At 41.1% G+C, this 14843-nt stretch overlaps 2 protein-coding genes across 10 annotated transcripts in view; both read left to right on the top strand.

The window, feature by feature from the left end:
* LOC137347714 (rab GTPase-activating protein 1) overlaps nt 1-14843 on the top strand; it is a 225995-nt gene that overhangs the window by 138048 nt on the left and 73104 nt on the right. The gene's annotated exons all lie outside the window — the stretch shown is intronic.
* Nucleotides 12064-13426, top strand: LOC137347436 (probable G-protein coupled receptor 21). The gene has a single exon (XM_068011882.1). The coding sequence runs from the start codon at nt 12064-12066 to the stop codon at nt 13141-13143; it is 1080 nt and encodes a 359-aa protein (XP_067867983.1). The 3' UTR covers nt 13144-13426.

Below are 14843 nucleotides of genomic sequence, written 5' to 3'. Positions count from 1 at the left end.
CTTGTACTCTTTGTATGTGTCTGACTCTACTCCTATCAATTTTTTCAATTCTCCATCTTTCTTCTGCTCCTCTGTTAAATCCATTACCTTAACCTGTTTCCCTTTCTGTTCCCCAATGTCCTCAATCGGTGGCTGCCATTTCTGCCCACTAACAGCACCTTGTTTGGCTAGCTCATCCGCTTTCCTGTTTCCTTCCGGAGTAAGTTTTGAATGAGCTTTTACCTTCGTGATCCCATATCCTTTCCCCTGTGCTCCTTCAAAGATGTATCTTAATAATGGGGCCGATGGAAGGGGCTTCCCATCCGCTGAGGAAAAAACCTCTCACCTCCCATAAGGGCAAATATTCCGTGAGGCTATTACAGACATACATGCTATCAGAATATATAACTGATCCGGGCAGGAAGTATTCTGGGTGGCCAACCACATATGCGACGGCTGCTAATTCTGCTGCCTGCGCGCTCATGGTTTTAGGCAATTTTAAGGCTGCACTAAATTTTTCCTGACCATGTTCGTCTTCTACATATATCCCGCACCCAGTTTTCCTCTCACCATCCTGTACTGATGAGGGACCATCCACAAAAATGTTAAAGTGGGGTTCTTTTTCCTTTGCATCTTTGCTTTCGGGCCCCGTTGCTTTCTCCAATCCACTCCTACCCCCTCCTCTTTGTTTTGATACAAATGGTCCCTTGGGATCATTTGCTATCATGACTTGACACTCATGTTTCTCTCCTTGATACACTAGGTTGTCTGCCAACATAGTGGTAATTTTTACCCCTTTTACGCTTATGTTTCTTCATTGCAACAATAGTGGCCACCTAGCAATTCGGTTCTGACTTACTGACCAGTCTTTGATCCTACCGTCTAATAGTAACTGTACGGGGGCAATTCTGTCAATACCGTAAGTGGGTTCAGTCCCACTACGTAAGTAAAATACTGTACTGCCCAAAAAACTGCTAACAAATATTTCTCGCACGTCGTATACCCCTGCTCTACCGGTGAAAGCATACGCGAGGCATACGCTACTGGTCTCAATTTCCCGTGTATCTCCTGTAACAGAACTGCCGAAAATGGTGTCTGTGCTAGCTACCTCCAATGAAAACGGCTCAGATGGATTTGGGGTTTTCAGAGCAAGCGCAGCAGCTAGTGCCTGCTTTAAATCTGAAATGGCCTGTGTGTGTTTGGTTTTCCACTCCCACGCCACATTCTTTTTCAATAGCTCCATTAATGGGGCCACTTTTGTAGCGAATCCGTCAATGTGGTCCCTGCAATATCCCACCAACCCCAGGAAGGATCTCAACCCTTTTACATCCCGTGGGACAGGGAGACTGCCAACCGCTACTACCCTTCGTTGGTCAATTTCTCTTTTTCCCGGTGTCAAGATCATTCCCAAGTAAGTAACCTTCTGTTTCATAACCTGAGCTTTTTTAGGGTTTATTTTTAGTCCCAATTCGTGTAACAGTTGTAGTAATTCACTTAGTAACTGATAATGTTCCTTTTCCGTTTCAGTTTGTAGAAGTAAGTCGTCTACATACTGCACCAGACATTCAGGCTTTGAGAACCCTTTTAACCCTTCCCTTAGACGTTGGTGAAATATAGACGGGGAATTATGAAATCCCTGTGGCAGGGCGGTCCATGTATGTTGTTGTCCTTGGAAGGTAAACGCAAATTTATATTGGCATTCTGTCTACAGTGGAATAGACCAAAAACCGTTACTTATGTCTAAAACCGTGAACCACTGTGCGTCTTCATTTTGTTTAACTACCGTCTCTGGGCTAGTTGCTATGGTGGGGGCCGTTAACGGGGTTACATTATTTAATTCTCGATAGTCTATCGTTAGTCGCCAGCTACTGTCCGGTTTCCTCACCGGCCAAATAGGCGAGTTGTTAGTGGAGGCTACCGGTCTTGGTATCCCTTGTAGCAGCAAACTCTGTATCACCTTTCTCACCTCCTCTTCTGCCTGTTTCGGAATACTGTACTGCTTCTGTGGTTTGGGGTCTGGACCCTGTATACACACACTCCCGGTCATTTTCCCACAATCATGTTTATGTCGAGCAAATACTACTGAATTCCGTATGATAATTTGTTGTACTTCATGATCGCTACTCATTTCTTCTGGTCTTGTTCACATTTCCCCGAACGTGCATATCCTATCCTGGTATTCCCCCAACAGGACGGATGTGTGATCTATACTACCCATGCCCAAGGGCATTTGCCAAATCACGCAATTAACAGGGTCAAAACAGAGTCCCACTTTAGCCATATAATCACACCCTAATATATGTTCTTGTTCTCTGGGTAACTTAATGAGAACCACTGAGTGCTCTATTGCTACGTCCCCCACACTGACTTCCAACGGTACGCTCACATATCCCACTTGTGAATGTCCTGTGAATCCGCTTAAAGCAAGTTTACTTGGAATTTTCCAATCTACTTTACTAACATTGGTGGTGTTTTTGGTGGTTTGGGATCCTCCAGTGTCCCAAAGGAATGTGACAGGGCGGCCTCCAACCCTACCATTCACTAGGAGTCTCCCTGTGTTATCCCACCGTGTGTCACACACCCATAATGGAGAGGCCTGCGACCGTCATTGTGGTTCGGGGTACAACCCCGAAGACGGTGCTATCTCTAGTATATCACATAGAGGATTTGACCTATTCGGTCCTTCCATGGGTAGGCTCTGGCATTTGTTCTGGCCTCCTCCCCGACCTGCATTTTCTAGTCTCGGGTTTGGGCATTCTCTTTTGAAATGCCCCTCCTGGCCACAGTTATAGCAGTGGGTCGGCCCGCCCAGAGTTCTCCCTGTTCCTGGGACAGTTCCTCTCCCGATGCCTCTACCCCTTCCTCCTGTCAGAAAGGTTGGGTGGGGTGCCCCCTGTGTAGTTCCCCTCCCTTCATTTCTCCAGGCTATTGTCTGATCTTTGACGGGCATCGCCTTTCCCCCAGGGGCCTTGGAGAATTTTGTTGTTTCCTTCTCCCGTGCTCTAACCATCCTCCTGAGTACCCAAGCCTCTGTGTGTGTGTCATCAGAGGGATCAAATTGATCTACTGCCCTCCTTGACGACTCAGTGCCGTGCGACACTAGCGTTCTCAGCCATCTGTTTCTAATCTTTGGCGTTGGATTGGCTCTATCTAGGTTTGCGTCATATACCCCTTGAAACACCGCCCAGGTGCGGGCCGCAAACGCGACAGGGTGTTCACCTTTTCTTTGATAACATTTCGTTAGCGCCTCCACTGGGTCTCCTCTGTTAGCGCCCATGACGTTTAATACTTGATCTTTTAAAGCCTCATTTGTGCCTCTACCGAGTTTTTGCACCTCTGGTAGGGCGGAGTGTATGTGTGGGTGTAGGCACATTATAATTAATTTTCTTTCTTCAGCATCATCTAAGCCGTGTGTTCCTCTCTGTTGACCGACCGCTTGGAACAGCTCCCTAGGATCATCCCTGGGTGCGCACATCCCAATGTCTTTCGCAATATCCCTCAATTGCTGTACCCCCATTGAAGTGGAATATGTCATACGCGGGCCAGCTGCCACCTGACCATCTGCCCCTACCGCTGCTCTAGTGGTCACAAGGGGGGCCATGGGGGCCGATGGCTCCTTTGGCGGAGGATCCTCGGGTAGAGGGTCTCCGTCATCATGGCCGTATCTAGCCGCTTCGTCTGCTAACACATTCCAATCTATGTCCCCTTCACCGTTCTCACTTCCTTCGGGTGCAAAAGCACAGATTATACCTCTCTGCGCGGCTAGCTGGTCTTGCAGTCTCGCTATGTATTTTTGACACTTTGTGTGATCGCCTGTATTACTTCTCTTTTCCTGAGCTGCTCTATGAATCACATTCATAGCAGTTTTTAAATCACTACATTGTTGTTTCCATCCTTCCACCTCAGCTTTAGCCGCTTGAGCTTCTCCCTCTCGCCTACTTTTTTCCGTAACTGTTTTTTCACACTGTAACTGATATTAGTTCATATGCATCAAATCCGCACTTCTCTGTCCCTGCAAATCAGTTACTTTTTCATGAAGGCGGGCTGCCTCCTCACAGAGTTTTTTAATCTCTTCCTCGAGTCTGTTCTGCTCATTTTTAGCCTGCTGTTGGCATTCTATCCATTCCTCAAGTAAACAGCTGATAGCTACTGACTTCTGTATTTTTAAAAATTTACTGGCTGACATCTTTGCTTGTGCAATCTTCCAAAGGGCTTCTCCTACAGGTTTTCCCTTGTCGCTAGTGTGACCTGCATACTCCCCGTATTGCAGCCACTTCCCTATTACGTATTTTTGGAGGAGTCCCTTCCAATAAAAACAATCCAAGTCCCCAGGGCTTGGAGATTCCCTTTTATTCGTCATCTTATGTTAATAGCTATGAATTAACCCCTAAGTTCCTCTTCTCTCTGTACTTTGCCAATTCGGTTCGGGTCGAGTCTCCCGCTGATTCAACGGAGAGATTGATCCTCGTGCCCACCCAGGGACGCCAATTATGTAAACCGTGGCGTGGAGTCGACTCCCCCTTGGCCCCTTTATTCCCTTCACCCACTTGATCCTGGCCGTCATGTGGGACTAAGTCGTCTTAATTCAGGCTCAGGCTGGGTGTTCGGGTTATCGGGGTTACAGGAGAGCCACCCTCCACCTAATCCACCAGCTACGGTTAATGGCTTAGCGCAAAGAGGAGGAAACTCAGTCCTTTCTTTAGCTATCAATTTACTTTATTCATGTTGTTGTACAATGTAAGAATAAGACATACACTTGGTTAGACAAAAGCATGCAACTCAAACTGGGTTATACAGTTAATGACAAAGCTAACTAGAATCGATACGCACACCCACTAGGTTCCTCTGACCTTTCCCTGACTTAGTCACAGAAAACAAAGGATAATACCCGAAAAAGGGGACAGCTGACACTGGCCAGGCATTCAGTTCTCTCTCTCTTTTACGTCGTCGCCTTGTTGCTCACGCAGGGTCTTCCACTTCCGCGATGGTTGGTCTCCGGAGTATCTCGCTGGCTCTATGCCCGAGATTCTCCATACTTATTCTCTTTCTTATCCCTTCAAGCTGTGCTGTCTCTTTCCTGTTGGTTTAGGCCTGCTCACCTCTTTCATATCTTCTCCTATTGGCCCAGGCCCAAAGACCCCGATATCACTCCGTGCCCAAATAAGGCTCAATTCCTGTGCTCTCTCTCTTGTCTTTCACAAAAATTAATTAGTTCAAACTGGTTTTTACCAGCACAGGCCAGTGTCTGAGCTCAGGTTCCTTCAGTTCATGAGCTACGCAACAGTTTGTGACAGACTCTGTACTTCTTGCAGCCCCTGGCCAACAGAACGACCATATAGTTCCAAGTCAGGATGGTGGGTGGCTTGGAGGGGAACTTGCAGGTGGTGGTGTTCCCGTGTGTCTGCTGCCCTTGTCTTTCTAGGTGGCAGAGATTGCAGGTTTGCAAAGTGCTGTCGAAGGAGGTTTGTTGAGTTGCTATAATGTATCTTGTATATGGTACACACTGCCACCACTGTGTGGCTGTGGTGGAGGGAGTGAATGCTTAAGGTGCTGATCAAGTGCGCTGGTTTATCCTGGATGGTGTCGAGCTTCTTGATTGTTGAAGTCATCCAGGCAAATGGAGAGTATTCCATTACACTCCTGACTTGTGCCTTGTAGATGGTGGACAGGCTTTGGGGAGTCAAGAGATGGGTTACTCGCTGCAGAATTTCCAGTCTCTGACCTCCTCTTGCAGCCGCAGTATTTATATGGCTGCTACAGTTAAGTTTCTGGTCAATGGTAACCCCTGGGGTGGTGTTAGGGGATTCAGCAACGGTATTGCCGTTGAATGTCCTTATTGTCGAATTGGCTTCCAGTACCTTCCTCAAGTGGCCATTTTTCATGTGAAAGAGCCTAGATGATATGCCATCAATCCACTCAATCATGGGAGGCATTGCAACCATGCCTCATTCTCTCTCAATATCTACATTACATGTACTTTCTAACTGGGGTCACTGGATTGTGATCAGGAGCAAGCAACTTGCTTTTTTTGTTTGATCATGTCTGATGTATTAAGGCTAACTATAGTGTCCCTAACAATGTCTCAGCTGAGAACAGCTAATTAACCTCAAACCAAGGTCAAACTTGAGGCCTTTTTTGGTCCATAGGGCTTTATGGCATACTAAGAGTTACACTTGTATTAAGTGTTAGGGCAGATATTTATACACAACAGACCTGCATAATACGCTGATGTGAGACAATGGCAGAGAAAAGATTAAAAGCGTGAAGCAAATGGTGATGGAGGAATTGTGAATGTTGACTGATTACAAATATGTATATGGTCCCCTGTGAAATAAACTTGCAGTTTAAAAAGAATCAAAACTGGTCATGTTAAGCAAAATAAATGCTCTTATCCTTGAAAGGTGCATTTGTTCAATTAATTCCTTTGTCTGAAAACGTATTTCTTAAGTGGGTGGGACATAGGTGAACCATAACTTAAGGAAATTAATATATTGCACAAGTTTTTTAAACCATGATTTAATGTCCCAGACCACTGCTTGCAGGTATTTTTCTTAAAAAGCACAAGTGTATATAAGTTGTTACGACCGAGGTGGGAGGAGTGCACTGTCTTTTTTAGTCCCACTTCTCTGCAAGTCACAACATACATGTTTAAAATGTTCACCAGTTATCGATTCAGTCAATCATATACTCAACTCTTTATCCCAGAATAAAATATATCAACCAGGTTTCTTTAATAAACAACAAAATTATCAGTTTATTATCAAACAAGACTTATCCAGTAACGAAGCAAAGCATTAACACTGATTTGAAATATGAAAGTTCCCTTTTTAAATTCCCTACACGCAAACTCACACAGACATTGTAAACATAGAATTTCTTTCTGCAGAAGTCTGTTACAAAAAAAAAGACAAAAAAGAATACTTTGGCCAAATACTTGATAATTTTTTAAGAAAAAGGAGAAGATATGGAAGGAAATCCGTTGTCCCTTTTGGTCTGGTGTCCGGGTGTACGGAGACGGGTCACTGGGATCTTTGCAGGAGCAATTCGTTCTAGAGATGTCGAGATTAATCTGGTAGGCTTTCCAGGAGAAATGTGGCACTGGGCGTTTCAGTTGTCACGATGAATACGCAGGCTTTCTTTCAAAGTGGTAGAGAAAGAGATTAGCTGGGTTTTTTTTTACCTTGGCAGGTTGATCTTCAGTGGTCTTCAAAACAGTTCACAACCCCAACTGACTTGAAAACAATTCCAAAACCCCCAAACAGGAGGTCAACCTCTTGACCTTCATAAAACTTGACATGTGGCTTCTCTGTAAACCTCTTCCCCAGGCCATCAAGCTTTCTGTTGTTTATTGAGCTTAAAGCACATGATTTCCAGCAAAGGTTTTTTCAAACATCTCATTGTCCTTTCAGTGAACTGTCAACAACAAAATAAAGTCCAGCATTTATAAAATCTTCAGCCTTCCAATGAATCCATCTCCATAATTTAAATGACTCCTCAAAAAAACTAAACAAAAAGGAAGCACTTTCGCAACAAAGTAAACTAATACATTCTGTACCTTGTACAGGTAGGTAAATAAATCAACCTGTATCTCTAGTTACTAAACAAATGAATATATGTCTCCCAGCTACTGCTACACTGCCAGATATAATTCAAAATAGAATAAATGAGGTTCTGAGCGTACAGAATATGTAATATAATTGGTGGCAACAGTTGTGGAGGTGGGAGGCAGTGATGGGATTCGTAACTCCTTTTGGAGCAGCGTTACTTCCTTGCTCCACTATTCATTAATTCCCCCATCCCAGAAATTTTATTCATCCTGACTGTTAACCACATGACCAGAAATACCTTGTGTGTCCTATGGACCAATTTAATCACAGGAAATACAATGGACAAATTGTACACAGCTGCTACGTCTGTGTTTGACATGTTTTATATTGTGTTATAAGCAAAATGGTATAATGCAAAATATGACTTTGAAATATGTTTTGATCATTTTTCGACTCAAAGTTCGAATTTTATTTTTCCAAAATAGAAATTACTGAGCCTCAGCAGCTCCGCTGTCCAACTAAATTCATGAGGATTACAGAAAGTAATGGATGCATAATGAATGAAGTGCTCTGATTTAGTCCTGTGATAGTACATCCATGGAAACTTTCATTGAGTGCAATTGAGTCAATTACATCAACCATATGGAAATGTATTTAAATTGCCTATAAATGCATAACCATTATCGAGGGTCAAACTGAGTTCATGAAGGATATTTAACTTTTAATGGTGTTAGAAATAGTGTCCATATCTTGTAATCGCTGTTCTTTTGAGGCTGTTCATTCTTTTGCTTTGACATGCAGTTTAAAGTGGCAGGTATATACACATTGGAATCATTGCATTTGATGGATGTTATTAGTTGCCACAAAAAGTGAGAATTGTCTCCTAGAAATATGACAATGTAATTTTGTTTCCTTGAGAACATATCTATTTTGATTAAAATCTCAAAATGGATTTATTCCATTTTGTTGGTAATATAGCTAACATTTAGAGCAGTTGATTATATGTATTTTTTCAGCAAGATTGGCCAAATACATACAGCATGCTATATATTGCTATTTTGCATTTAACTCATTAAATACATCAAGAAATCTGTTTAGGTATAATATAATGGCTACTTCTAATGGTTTTGCAGAAATAGTGATGTACATTCTCTAGCTAGTATCAATACTAAATGGTAAGAATATCATAATTACTTATTCAGTGACATATAAAGCGAATGTTGGATAATACCAATACTAGACTTCAGTAAAATATGTTAAATGCAAGATGTGGCCTGAATGTTTTTCATCGGGAGAGGAACCTCCAAGTAAATTGTTCACTATGGTGAAGAGTTTTGAAACCAGTGGCAAGTTTAGGAATGAATTTGTTTTGGAAATTGGGCAAAAGGTTTTGCTTTACAAAAAAAATAGATTTTTTGAAATAAATACTGGTGCAGACCATTGAACCAAATCTAAATTGCTTTAAGAGACAATTAGCTTTTTGAGAGTGGGGTGAGGTATATGGCAAAAAGATGGGTAGGTGAGATTGAGATCAAACAGAAATGGGCATGACTGCTGTGTTAAATTGTCTTTTTTACTGCTCCCAAAAACTACATTTTTGGAAAATAAATTGTTTCTAGGCAGCTAAAGAAAAAAAATTACATCAGTCAAGAAAAATGAGTCATCCAAGAATGATATGCGTATAGTCTAAATGATTGATGCAGCAAAGAGACTCGTCTGGTTACTTTTAGAGTAGGATTCAGAAGGATGATCTTGCAAATTTTTCTGTCGAGTAGTTTTTCCGTAATGCTTTTATAGAGCACAGTTTTTTTTTAAATTAGTATTATCAGCATTGAGTTAAATCCAAGACATCTGTTAATTGCGTTGTCAAAATGTCATTCTGTTTGGATGGTTTACAAATTTTGAACCTTCAAATCCTACACTACAGTTCAATTGCCTTCATGCATCTAACCTGTCTTCAGAACAGTAAATATAGGACAACAACCTGCAGAATATCTGAAGGAGTTATTATTGAGATGATATATCCAGTGGGAACAAAGCTGCCTCAACCACTGGGTGTTACGAATTAGCAAAGGTTCTGGGTTATGTTATTTTCTAAATAAATACAAACATTCAGATTATGGTTTATGCTTTATCTTTCTGGGCAACCATTGTGTGTCACAAGAGGACCACCTATATCCCTTTTTAAAATATTTTTTTCAAGTTGATACTGATAACTCGTATTCTGATTTATGATGTATCCACAAATTAGGCAAGAACACTGAAGCAACCCTTTCTAAAGCTTTTGGCTCACAACATTAAAGGGCCAAACCAATCAATAAGAAATACAAGTGCCAATAGGGCTAAGTTGCCTGGGCTTCTAGATTGCCAAGGGCTCACTGGCCACAGGGGTTGCAGTTCGAACACCCTTGCAGTCTTTTTTTTTTGAAAGTGGGTACTGTCTTCATGTAGTATTTGGCAAACAATTTTTTTGTAAGTTTACTAACCCAATACAATTATGTACATAATCAGTGCATCATCATATAACGTTGTGACAAGTTGTGCACAGCGCTTCTCCCTCTCCAAACATAAATAGGTCTATTAGTTTTTCATGTCACTGTTGCCCCTCCAACCTACCTGAATGAGGTTGTGCATTACTTTTAAAGCATTTGTTCAATTCTCCTCTTCTCCCAAAAAATTGCCATTTGAGTAAGATTAGAGTTAATATCTGTTTCTGCAAAATAGTTTTGAAAGGTGTATCACCATAGATGTAATTACAATAAATCATGTTACTGAATTTTGATCATTGAGGGGAAAATCAGCATGGGCACACATTTATGTCACTTAAGTTAAAATAGTTAATGTTTTCTCAAATCATGGATGAAATAATGCATGTAGAGTCAAGCATTGGGGTTGAGCATCATTAACAATTGGGCTAAAAACAAGAAATGCTGGAATCACTCAGCAGGTCTGGCAGTTGGGCCTTGTCTGTTGGAAAGTGTCATCTTATTTTGCAGTGGCCATTTAGACCGAGGGTCTTGCCCTCAGTGTAAATGTGTGGGGGGACCTCATCACCTGTAATTGTTCCTGTTCTTTTCTCACGCCCCAACCTCCCCAAACCAGGTTAAAAAAAAAAATTGCAAATTTTGTTGTGTTTTGCTGAGTCTACTTAGACACGGATTAGTAATTTTGTCAATTTTACTGCTAAGATAATATAATTTGGCCAAAAATAAAAGGTTACTATTATATTGACTGTGTGCCGGAGTGCATTTAACATGCATTTGAGTAAATTGTTTTGATTAATTGCTAATTTAGTCTTTTATGAATTTATTATCCTATAGAATGTAAGGCATGAAATAAAATACATAAACAACTGAATAATCTAATGATTTCACCATTTGCACAGCTGTATTTACAATAGTGTAAATGGACGAAAAACATCATGGACACTATAACTATCTGGTTCGGTTAACTGCTCTGATTCTGTAATTGTATTAATTCACACTCCAGTGCTAAACTCTGATGCCTTGTTAATTTACTTCTGTTATAGTTGTACATTACAGCTGGAATAGTATTAGGTGGTCAGTGATCTGATTTGAAACATTGAAATATGAATCAGATGCATTGTTAATTCTGAAGATGCGTGCAAATAGGCTGAAGTGAAAAACTCAGATCTAGCTGTGTGTTGGAATTTCAGTGATCTGTTCTGTAGCTCCTCCTTAGCTAGCAGTCTCCCAAAAGGGTCAAAGTGTACTTGGCAACTGCTCCTGTCATGATAGATTGTAGGGTGCTAATGTATTACATTTTCATGTATGGGAGGTGATGGATAGAGCTCCTTGAGAGGCTACTGCAGTCTTGAATGCAAGAGCAAAGATTCTGTACTGCTGCATTCGCCCTCTGGTGTAGTTACGAACATATTTCCTTTGGCAGAGAATTGTGAGGGAAGGAGGAGTGATGCTTGGAGGGGCCGTTTGAATTCTGCGGCAAATTGGACTGCGATTCTGGAGTAGCATCATATTGCAGTGGCTGTGTCTGAGGCTCCGGTCAGGACTCTTCTGTGATTTAAAACATCACTAAGGAAAGCTGAGAGACTGTTTTATTGTTTTTCAATTAATCTCTGCCTTTAGCAGATAATGATTTACGGAGTTATTGTGCTGATATTTTGTGAGGGCTAAAATTAGCTTCATTTCCACAAAAGGTTTTTTGTCTTCTTTGCCACGGTCTTGACTCGACTAAACGACATGTGGGGGAGCACTGGAGATTGATGAAGCAGAAAATATACATATATAATTTACTTTCAACAGAAGAAAGACAGGTGTCATGTCCCCCTCTTTTGTCCTCAAGTCTTTGGCACAGCCTGTTCATGCCGGCATCTGCCTTTATTTCTTAAGCTGAAAGCATGGCAACTGCTGGGAATAGCTTTGTCATCTTATGGCATGTTAAGGGTGGTGACTGTTCGCTGGATTTATAGAAAAATTGCAAAGCAGACAATGCTGAGCAGAGTCTGAGAATAAGTGAGGCAGAAGACTGAGACACTGCGATAGCAACCAAGCCAACAATGACATCTGTTTGGAGTGTGCAAAACAGAAGTATGAACTCTTCCTTGGAAGGAAACAATACTAGTCGACCCTTCTGTCTTTTGGAATTCAGTTACTACGAAACTGTTAATATTTGTCTCCTGGAAGTAATCATCATTGTTTTTCTCACTGTGTTAATCATTTCAGGTAACCTCATTGTTATATTGGTATTTCATTGTGCACCTCTTTTGAATCATCATACTACAAGTTATTTCATTCAGACCATGGCGTACGCTGATCTTTTTGTTGGAATCAGTTGCTTGGTTCCTTCTTTGTCCCTTCTACACTATCCAACAGGTTCCCATGAATCTTTAACGTGCAAATTTTTTGGATATATTGTGTCCGTCTTGAAAAGTGTCTCGATGGCATCTTTGGCCTGCATCAGCGTTGATCGATACATTGCAATTACCAAGCCGCTAACTTACAGTCAGCTGGTCACACCATGGAGGTTGCGTGTTTGTATTATAATAATCTGGCTGTATTCCTGCATTGTATTCCTTCCTTCTTTTTTTGGCTGGGGCAAGCCAGGCTATCATGGAGACATATTTGAATGGTGTGCTAATTCCTGGGAAACCAATGTTTACTTTGCAGGATTTATCGTAGTTTTACTATATGCTCCTGCTGCTTTTGTAGTCTGTTTTACCTATTTCAACATATTCAGAATATGCCAATACCACACAAAGGAAATCAGTGAAAGACGTGCTCGGTTTAATACACAAGAGGCATCAACAGAAAATCCACCTAGTTCTGAGAAACGTTATGCTATGGTTCTGTTTCGAATCACTAGTGTGTTTTACATCCTTTGGCTTCCGTACATTATTTATTTTCTCCTTGAAAGCTCTCACATTTATGATAGTCCAGAGATATCTTTTCTGACCACCTGGCTTGCCATTAGCAATAGCTTCTGTAACTGTGTTATTTACAGCCTCTCCAACAGCGTCTTTCGGAAGGGCCTGAAACGTCTCTCAGGTGCTGTCTGTGCTTCGTGTATCTGGTATGTGGAAAGCAAAAACCCTTCAGTACCTGGAAGTAAAAGATCTTCCAATGGCTGCAACGCTTGAAAAGTATAAGACCAACAGTCCAACTTTTAGTGAGAATGTTTTAATCCCTGGGCTTGTTTCTTCTCCAATATGTCCAAAAGATGATCGTGCAATACACCAGCCAAATTGCCACGACATCCGAAAGCAGATAATAGCAAGAACGTTGTGGCTGCTACTTGTAAGAATAACAAGATTTAACATAAAAACCCTCAGGCTTAAGCATTCTATGGCCTGCTCATTACTTCATGTGATTTGAATTTATTGAAGTGGGCTTAAGTTTTGTTGGAGAGTAATGTTGTATTGAGTGGACCTTGAGGACAATTTCTGGGTTATTACTGTAATCCAATACATAGCCTTTTACACAACATAGTTAAATTTTTAAAAAATGAAATGGTTTTTATCCTGTGGTCCGACAGCTCCCTACTTTGTTTTCACCTGTTTATAATTATGTATGAATTGTGTTCATGATTCTTCCCAGGGAGTTGAGATATTTATGGGCCAAATGTTTTAATTTCTTATTGCACTGTACAGGAAATTTTAGATACTTCTTTCCATTGACAGTAGAATTATTGTACATTCTGATTTGTAATCAACTGTGAATGCAGCAACCATGTAAAACCATGAATAAACATCTTAACCCGACAGAGGCTGACCCATTTTAATAATCCACTAATGGACAATTTTGCAACATCTGAAAACGTATACATGAGGTCCCCTATTGAACATGCATAGCACAAAAAAACGTCATTAATACTGTGCCAAAGATAAGGTGAGCCATATCTTTTCAGTTTCCCATTCGATAATTCCAGTAATTAATTGGTATATGCCATAAAATGGGTCAAAGTTTAAGCTGTTTATTTCGAGTTTGACCGCTCTGTTTATGTTAGATGAAATGTGTATAGTAAAGGATTAGGTTTTCCAAGTCATGAACTTTTGAGAGAAATGTCTTCAATTGGTTTTCCTACTGGGAAACCTTTTCTTTCATTCAGATCAAAGTAAAAGTTCCCAGAACCTGGTTTTTCCAGCGTTTCCAGTCAAAATGAAAACACTAGTTTAGACTTAAAAGACAGTTAGAAAATTTAGGGGTCGAAATTTGTTTGCAAGTCTCTTTGCAGCGCTATGCAATGATTCCCTTGGAGCAGGCAGCATGGCAGGCCACTACCTACGCAGCCCACGTAATGATATCAATAAGGAACGATGTGTGGGCCGTGCAGGTATCCACCTGTGCCCTGCCTGCCCCCGGGGAACTGATGCAAGTCTGCAGAGCAGAATTTCTCCCCCTACATTTTTGGAATGGAAAGGAATATATTATCTAGTTTTAACAGAAATGTTTCTTGGCATAAATTATGGCTTAATCTTGTTGAAAATAATTATACAATTAAAAATTTAAGTCAGCATAATGCACTGCAAGTGAATCATTAGTGAAGCTTTCGACTGGCACTACAATAAATGGTAAATAGATTACAAAAAAGTTTGTAGCCGTATTGGTAGGCAACTCTTGTGTGCCGTATAAGATCGAAGCACTTTTGTATTCTTTGTCCTGCAAAAATGAGTTCATTACCTGCAGAGAATTTGCCTAGTCCCAGTGTTTGACAAAAGAATTTGAACTTTGCTGGGGTCCTGTACACAATCGTAGCTTGTATTTTTAAAATAGTAATTGCCACAATTAAATAGCCGAGGCTTCACTGAAAATTGCCATCAGCCTTGCCTGCACCTCTGAG

Source organism: Heterodontus francisci, chromosome 32 (genome assembly GCF_036365525.1).
Source record: "Heterodontus francisci isolate sHetFra1 chromosome 32, sHetFra1.hap1, whole genome shotgun sequence".
Lineage (NCBI taxonomy): Eukaryota > Metazoa > Chordata > Chondrichthyes > Heterodontiformes > Heterodontidae > Heterodontus > Heterodontus francisci.
Note: the sequence above shows the minus strand (reverse complement) of the source record. Positions and strands in the feature narration are given on the sequence as shown.

Coding starts and splice junctions, on each gene's coding strand:
- LOC137347436 (XM_068011882.1), top strand. CDS start 12,064: ATGACATCTGTTTGGAGTGTGCAAAACAGAAGTATGAACTCTTCCTTG.